Source organism: Crocuta crocuta, unplaced genomic scaffold, assembly GCF_008692635.1.
Source record: "Crocuta crocuta isolate KB4526 unplaced genomic scaffold, BGI_CrCroc_1.0 scaffold273, whole genome shotgun sequence".
In the NCBI taxonomy this organism is placed as follows: Eukaryota; Metazoa; Chordata; class Mammalia; order Carnivora; family Hyaenidae; genus Crocuta; species Crocuta crocuta.
Window position 1 is genome coordinate 2,313,418 of NW_027529425.1, and position 8,441 is coordinate 2,321,858.

Below are 8,441 nucleotides of genomic sequence, written 5' to 3' on the forward strand. Positions count from 1 at the left end.
AACAGCTGACACCTGCTGCTCTGCCTGGTGCCAAGAGGTGCTGAACTGGTAGAAGGTTCTAGAAAGATTCAGGCAGCCTTGTCTCCTAGAGGGGCAATGCCTGCTGCCAGGGAACAGACAGGAAGCCACTAGGATAGGTGTGGCAGGGGGCAGGTGACCCTCAGCCCTGGGGGACAGTGCCAGGCCCAGCGGGAGGTACAGCAGGGAGTTTGGGGAAGAGGAACAGAGATGACGTTTCCTCTCAGGGATGTGCTGTGCTCATTTGTGGCCACGGACCAGAGACCAGAGGACCAAATTATTTGTTTGTCCTTCCAGAACCTTTAAAAAATGATCGCTTTCAGTGGCCCTCCAAGGGGGCGTGTTTGGTTCTCACTTTCCCAGGTATGGTTCCGAAGAGGCATCAACTCGCACAACCCCTGTGGCACCAGCTGGATCGAGATGGTTGGAGAAATGACGATGGTGAACGTGGGGCTAAATGACCAGGTGTGCATGTGACACTGAGCTGTGGGTCCCGACAGCCGGGGTCAGCAGTTCGTACACAGCAGGGGTCTCAGAGTGGGGGCTCCTGATGCTTCCTGCCGCCCCTTCCATCATGGGTGGGGGGAGGGGTGCCAGCACCTCCTTAGGCTTCCCACTTGCAGGGGCTCCACCTGGGTCCCAGAGCCCCCACTCATCCCAGGTCCCTCCCGTAAGGATCCCCAGAGCAGTCGTGGGGAGCACATCCTGGAGACTCGAGGGGTTTTGTCAAGAAGTACTTGGGCAAAATCTGCTCAGTGAGTGAAAAATGCAAGTGATCTTCCCAACTTGATAGATGCGCATCTTGAAAACATTGCCCGTATAGTGTGATCTCCTTGTAGATAATGAGGCTTGGCTGCTTTTCAGACTCCCTGTGTCCCAACATGGTGCCCTAGAAGCTCTTCCCAGGGCAGGGGCCGCTGACCTCCCCCGTGCCACCTCTCTGTCCCCCCACCCACCCTAGTCAGCCAGGCACACGGCGGCCAGGGGCGAGACAGGCGCTAGCTGGTGCCCACCAGGGCTGAGGATGGAGGCCAGCCTGGTGACACCACCGCCCTCCCAGCAGGGCCCCCTGGGACCACCCTGGGCAGGTGCAGCCCTGTAGGCACCCCCGCAGGCCAGAGCCCAAAGCGGGCTGTTCCCCGGGGCGTCCACCCGCTCAGGCATGCCTTCCTTCATCAGTGCCTGCCGGCAGGGAGGAGGAGGGTGGCTGCCTGGCCCCCTTTCTCACTGAAAAAGAGATCAGAATCAAGGAGGTTATTTTGCATCTTTAATTTCTTTTTAAGTTTACTTATTTTGAAAGAGACAGCCTGAGCTGGTGCAGGGCAGAGAGAGAGAGAGAGAGAGAATTCCAAGCAGGTTCCACACTGTCAGCACAGAGCCTGACGCGGGGCTTGAACTCAAGAAACCGTGAGATCATGACCTGAGCTGAAATCAAGAGTCGGACACTTAACCAATTGGGCCACCCAGGGGCCCCTATTTTGCGTCTTTAAAAAGACCCAGAGCCTTCTCTGGGTGCACTTGGGGAACAGCCTTCCTCCCACCAGAGGCGACTCGGAAGCTAGGGACCTGGGTGGACACTGTGTGCCGGCACAGTGTCTGGTGGCACCACCGCCTTCTCTGGACTCTGTCACCCCAAAGCCCAGAGTCAGCCTGAGGTTGGGGAGCCAGGCCAGGGTCCCTGCTTCTCCCGAGCTTGGTGCTGTGTCCTCCCCGGTCTTCTCTGGGCTCTGCTCCCTGTGTCTGACTTGTGCACGCACCCCACATCCGCCCCGTCATTCTTCCCGGCCCTAGCACTCGTGCACGTGCACACCCGACCGCGCATATGGGTCGGGGGTCTCCTGCCTGCATTTGCAGACACGTCCTCCAGCCTTGGGGTGCTCTCTCGTACTCCTTCCCTCCCCCCATACCCAGGAAGGGTCTGGGCTGGCCTCCCACCCAGCAGCGCCTCTCTCCGCCAGGTGTGGGGCATTGGCTGTGAGGACCGGGCCATATACTTCCGTCAGGGCGTCACCCAGAGCGAGCTCAGCGGGAAAACATGGAAGGCCATCGTCGCCGGCCGAGAGTGTGACCGTTCACACTCTGGTAGCTCATCAAGTCTCCTCAGGTGATCCCAAGGGCAGGAGGGCACGGAGGGGTCGGGTCTGGAAGGGCCTTCAGTAGCCTCTCGGTGGGGCGCTGAGCCTTGTCTCAGGCAGGGGAGCACCAGGTTCAGCCCACAAGAGCCATGGGCTGTGAGGTCTCCCCCTTCCTGCGCCCAGTGCCCGGCTCAGCCTGAGGGTGGCGCACGGTAGCAGGCTTGCGGGAGGTGGGAGGTGGCAGGTGGGTGAGGTTGTCCATGTTGGAGCCAGGGGTCGGTTCTGAACGGGGCTGACCCATTGGTTGTGAAGTCTCAAGGTCTCGGAGAGAAAAGACTTCTTCGTGGGGTGCAGGCTAAAGCCCTTCCGTCAGAGGACAGCAGGGAAGCAGAGGGTCTCTTCAGTCTAGAGCAGGGGCCTCAAACTTGGGCTTGCACCAGAAATGCCGGGAGGGCTTGTCCCCGCCCAGATGGCCAGGTCCCCCGGAGCTTCTGTTTCAGCAGATTTTACAGGAGACGCAAGGTCCCAGGCATGCCCCTGCTGCAGTTCTGAGGGCCGCGCCCTGAGAGCCCCGAGGGTAGACAGCCCCGAGTCCCAGCTCTGCCCACTGGGTTAAATGTGGGCAGGTGACTTAGCGGCTCAGCTGGGGTCGCCTTGGCTCCTTAACGCAAGTGCTTATCTGCCTGGTCCTGTGGCACGGGAGTCCTTGGTACAGTGCTCCGTGGCTGGCCACAGTCCTGTCTGCAGCGTGGGCCCTGCCCAGACCCTGGCCCACCCCTTCTGCTCCCCCAGCATGGCCGTCCCCACGCTGCCGAGAGGGCCAGGAGGCCAGGGGGGCTGGGCCTTCCTCATTTACCTGAGGGTTTAGGCTCTCAGCTGGTAGCTCTCAAATATCAGAGTCAGCTGAGAATCTTTCAAAGCTACAGACACCAAACCTGGGACCTGTCAGGAGCTTCTTAAATATGACATCAAAAGCACCAGAAACAAAAGGGGAAAAGAATAGATCGATTGGAATTTCATCAAAATGAAAAAGCTTTGTGCGTCAAAGGGAATAGGTATCAGGACAGGGAAGAGACCATCCAGAGTGGGAGGAAACATTCTCAGGTCCTACATTTGCTAAGAGCCTGGTGTCTAGAATACGTAAAGAACGCTTGCAGTGAACAACAGGAAGACAGCTCAGTTTGAAGAGGGCGAGGGACTCGAATAGACACTTCTCCAAAGTACACAGAAAAAGATGCCTGACGTCATTGGTCACTGGGGAAATGCAAATCAGAACCCAAGCTGAGAAGCCCCTTCACACCCACCAGGAGAGCTACCATCAAAGAAAGGCGATAGCAGGTGTTGAGAGAACGGTGCGGCTGCTTTGGAAAGTAGCGCTGGAGAAGTTCCCGTGGGGCCCAGCAGGTGCCCTCCGAGATATATGCCCAGCAGAACTGAAAATGTTATTTAAACGAAAATTTCTATGTGAACCTTTAGAGAAGCATTACTCGCGATAGCCAACAGGTGAAAACAGCTCCGAAGTCCATCCACATTTAAAGAAAGACAATGTGGCGTATCCCTACAGCAGGATATTTCTCAGCAGTGAAAGGAGTGCGGTACCGATCGGTGCCGCAACATGGGTGAGCGTGACATCATCGTACTGAGCGAGAGAAACCAGTGGCAAAAGCTCGCTTGTTACCCGATACCATTTCTACGAAGTGTCCGGTATTAGGCAAATCTGAGAGCAGATCAGTGGAGGTTTGGGCAGGGAAAGAGGACTATGGAGCATGGCTCCTTAATGGGCACAGGGTTGCCATGTGGGGTGATGACAGAGTTCTGGCACTCAGCAGTGGTGGTGGCACTTTGTGAGGGTCGTGAATGCCACGTCATTTGAGATGGTCAGTATTACGTCTTGGCACAGTAAGAAAATCGTAGTACCGCCAATGATTTGATTGGCCTGGGGTGTGACCCGGCCTCTCCAGTTCTGTGGAAGATAGCTATTTGTGTGTGTCACGTGGCGGTGTGGCTGTGGCTGGCACGGGGTCACAGCAGACGCGCCGGGCCTGCCCACAGCAGCACGTGTGCCTCCCTCGAAGGAGTCACGGGTCTGCCCCTTTTGTTCCCAGTGCTGGCTGCTTCTTCGGCGAAGAGGTAAGGGGCAGTGGTGAGTCCTGTGCTCCGAGCGACACAGACGCCTCCTCAGAAGCCGAGAGACCGGGTCTGGACCAGCCTGGCCCTGCAGGGTCTGTAGACAGTCCCAGGAACCCCAGGGACGGCTTGGCCTCAGGCTCAGGTGCCGGCGGGACCCCAGAGCCTGCTGAGGAGGAGGTTGCTGGCCCCGCCATTCAGACCCCCAGGTTGGAGCCTCGCCCCGGCCCTGCCTCCACCCCGGCCGAACTGCCCTGGACCAATATTGACCTGAAGGAGCCCCGGAGAGCACCCAGCCACCCAGCTGCTGGCTTCCCAGAGGCCAGCGGCCTCTCCTCGATGGGGCTCCTCCCACTGGGCTTGGAGGAGCCCTATGGGGCTGATGACCACCCGCTCTGGGCCTGGGTGTCAGGAGGAGGCTGTGCCGTGGAAGCCCACACCGTGCTCAAGTGGTTCACCATCCAGTCGGGTAATCACAGGGGTCTGGGGGTCCAGCACCCCATAGGGTGCTCCTTGCCGGGGGAGCCGACCCGGTGTCCTGCGGGAACTCCCCCTCTGGTTCGGCCCATCTGTCAGCAGCCTCTGGACACCAGCCGAGGCGCCCCTTCCCCTCTCCCTGCCCTAGCAGTGGGAGCTGTTTCACAGGCTGGATTGAGGGTCCGTCTGCTTTCCCATCAGGGTGAACCGTGTGGGGAGGGCTTGTGGGGCATTTTTTTATTGTTTCTTTTTTGAGAGAGATAGCATAAGTGAGTAAGCATGAACAGGAGAGGGGCAGAGAGAGAGAGAGAATCACAAGCAGGTTTCACGCTCAGTGCGGAGCCTGACACAGGGCCGGGTCCCACAACCCTGGGATCACGATCTGAGCTGAAATCAAGAGTGGGACGCCCAAGCGACTGAGCCCCCCAGGCGCCCCCATGGGGCATTTTACAGAGCTCATAGCGCTCTAGCAGGAAGAGGCTGGTTAAAAGCAAAAACAGAAGCCCTGGCCCTGAGACTCTGCTGGCCTGCAGGCCTGTCCCCCTCGATGCAGACGCTGTCCCTGTCCATCACGCCGGCCCAGACCGCCGCTTGGCGGAAGCAGATCTTCCAGCAGCTCACGGAACGGACCAAGCGGGAGCTGGAGAACTTCCGGCACTACGAGCAGGCGGTGGAGCAGGTGAGCGGGTGGGCAGTTTACCAGCCCTCAGGTGAGGTGGCTGGGTACGGCCCTGTGTCCAGCTGGCTGGGGGGCAAGCGGTCTCTTCCAGCACAGCTCAGGCCCTGGGGGCCCAGATACCGAAGCAACCTCAGTGGGGGTGGGTGGGGCAGTGCTGTCATTCCCTTCCCTCTGGAAGGAACCCCCTGAGCCATGACGGTGCGGTGTTCTATGGAGACAAGGGAGAACAGGGCGGAGGGCTGTCCCGGACCCCCCCAGGCAGGCCCGAGTCCCAGAGGCCCACAGTCAGGTTGGGAGGCCGAACTTGTGCACTTCAGGCCTTGGCTGCTGGTGGCCGAGCGTTGGGCCTCCAGATACAGGCAGGCCAGGTGTGGGCCCCTGCTTTGCCGCCAAACTTACTCGGTGACACTGGGTCAGGCACAGAAACTCTCTGAGCCTCAGATTCCACATCTAGAGCACGGCTGTTTGAGAACGAGGAGGTTGTGCGTGGAGGGCTGACTTGGGGCCCCGCACCTGTCGGGTGTATGAGAGCACCACCCTTGCTGCTGGGGGGAGCTGGGGAGCCGGGGAGTGCTGGGCAGGGTGGCCCTCGGGCGCTGGGAGCCAGGTGCACGTGGGGCCCACCTGTGACTCTGTCCTGTGCCCTGTGGGCCCGTGCTGCAGTCGGTGTGGGTGAAGACGGGGGCCCTGCAGTGGTGGTGTGACTGGAAGCCTCATAAGTGGGTGGACGTCCGTGTGGCCCTGGAGCAGTTCACAGGGCTCGACGGGGCTCGGGACAGCATCCTCTTCATCTACTACGTGGTCCATGAGGAGAAGAAGGTATGTGGGGGGGGGGTCCCGTGGGAAGGGCACACAGGGGACCGGTACACAGGCCCCCAGGTGCTCTGTTGGGGGGGGCGTGTCAGGCCTGCGGTGACAACACCCCCAGCAGTGGGGGACAGGTGTGCGGAGGCCCCCCTTGCTGCAGCCTTTTGGGGGAGCAGTCAGGCTGAGGGAGGTGTGCAGCCACTCAGCGCTCCCACGACTAGGGTCTGAACCCAGCCAGTTGGGTTCGAGAGCGGTCTTGTCAACATCGAGAATGTAAGCAACGTGGTTGCTTGTGAACTAGGCTTCCGTGCTGAACTTGCTTGGTCGCAGAGCCCACTGCTAAAACCCCATGGGCCCCGGGGGCCGCTGGGACTGGCTCTGTGGAATCGGGTGACCAGGTGACCCAGGCCCTCCCTGTCCACCCACCACGGCGGGGCTCCACCCAAAAGCCTGCTGTGCCCCTAGCCCCACGGGGCTACCGTGCCCTGGTGACAGCCCCGCCCTCCACCCTCTGTGAACAGTACATCCACGTGTTCCTCAATGAGGTGACTGTGCTGGTGCCCGTGCTGAATGAGACCAAGCACTCCTTCGCCCTGTACACCCCCGAGAGGACCCGGCAGAGGTGGCCTGTGCGTCTGGCCGCTGCCACCGAGCAGGACATGAATGACTGGGTGAGTGGACGTGAACGACAGGCCAGGCTTGGCAGGCAGCGGTGTCAGGGAAGCCTGGCCTTAGCCCGCCAGCACCCCCCGTCCTAACAGTGACCAACTGTCTCCCCATGCCAGCTTGCCCTTCTCAACCTGTCCTGCTGCGAGAGCCGGAGGGTCCATGGCCGCCCCTCCTCACAAGCCATCTGGTCCGTCACCTGCAAGGGGGACATCTTCGTGAGTGAGCCCAGCCCAGACCTGGAGGCCCCCGAGCACGTGCTGCCCTGCGACCAGATGTGAGTCGGCCGTGCCCTGGCCTCGCCTGGGGCAGCCTGAGCCGTGCCTCTGGGAGGGAGGGTGTCGCTTCCCGCCAGCCAGCCACAGGAACAGCCTGCTGCCTCCCAGGCCTTGGGTCTTCCCGGGTCTGTTCGAGGACCCCAAGGGGGATGGGAAGCCCAACAGGGCTCAGGCAGCTGTTGGGGGACAGGTGCGAGGTGGCTCTGTAGGTGGCATTCAAAACCAGGAGATGGATGAGGTCATCCCCAGGGGGCGGTGGTGGCACCATTCTGGGGCACCCAGAATTCGAGGTGGGGAAGCAGAGGGAGACCCAGCAGGGGAAACGAGCTCCCCATGCTGACCTGGGGCTCCCCCTAGGCCGCCCCAAGCTCAGTGTAGGTGAGGCCAGGAATCCCCGCTCAGGAGGGGAGAGTGGATGAGTCTGTCCACCTTCGGTTCTCCATTCTTGGAGGCCCTGTGTATACACCCGGATGAACTAGTCACATTGCCTCCAGTGGCAGGACCTGGGCCCACAGGAGGGTGGCCCAAGTGGTAGCCTGCACTCTGCCTGCCCTCAGCGAGCCGGCCCGTGTCATGGCTCATCCCTATGAGATGACCCTGCTTTCTGCCATGACCCAGGGGGTGGGGAGGGGAGAGCATGTCACATGAGGGCTGCTGGCTTTGCCCCCTGCCCCACAGACTCTGGGGCTGAGTTAGCTCTGATCACTACCGAATGGAAACCAGGCAGGTGCCATCATCCTTAATGAAGGCCACCATTTGGAGACTGAAGATGAATAAAAACAGGATATTTGAGGGAGGCCATTGAGCAAACAGGGCTGCAGGGGTAGGAGGCTGCAAAGGCCGCTGGGACACGCTTCTCCCTGGCCTCTCTCCCCTCCCTACCAGGTTCTGGCGTCAGATGGGAGGCCACCTGAGGGTGGTGGAAGCCAACGGCCAGGGTGTGGTGTGGGGCATCGGCTACGACCACACGGCCTGGGTGTACACGGGCGGCCACGGCGGAGGCTGCTTCCAAGGTAAGGGAGGCCAGCTCCCTGAACCTTCCCCGACCGGTCCCTCCCCTGACCCCATCTGGCTTTCCCGCCACACATCAGGGCCACTGTCCCAGTGTTGACTCCGGTGGCAGCTGGCTGACAGGTGACCTTCACCACGCCACCAGCTTTCACAGAGGATGCTCCCATGGCCACCCCAGGAAGTGTGAGAGTCCGGAGACCAGGACTTGCCTCCGACCTGCCTTCCCTGGCACCCACAGCTGAGCCGGGGGGCTTGAAGGTTCTAATAAATATATATATATATTTTTTAATATTTTTATTTTAT

The 8,441-nt window shown here is 60.4% G+C and overlaps 1 protein-coding gene across 1 annotated transcript in view; it reads left to right on the top strand.

The window, feature by feature from the left end:
- Positions 1-8,441, top strand: part of LOC144227149 (tectonin beta-propeller repeat-containing protein 1) — a 32,298-nt gene that overhangs the window by 10,883 nt on the left and 12,974 nt on the right. The window contains exons 8-15 of the mRNA XM_077758716.1: positions 382-483; positions 1,977-2,122; positions 4,199-4,689; positions 5,231-5,376; positions 6,040-6,195; positions 6,705-6,854; positions 6,969-7,126; positions 8,013-8,140. Coding sequence (XP_077614842.1) covers positions 382-483; positions 1,977-2,122; positions 4,199-4,689; positions 5,231-5,376; positions 6,040-6,195; positions 6,705-6,854; positions 6,969-7,126; positions 8,013-8,140 — 1,477 coding nt within the window. The remainder of the gene's footprint in view (positions 1-381; positions 484-1,976; positions 2,123-4,198; positions 4,690-5,230; positions 5,377-6,039; positions 6,196-6,704; positions 6,855-6,968; positions 7,127-8,012; positions 8,141-8,441) is intronic.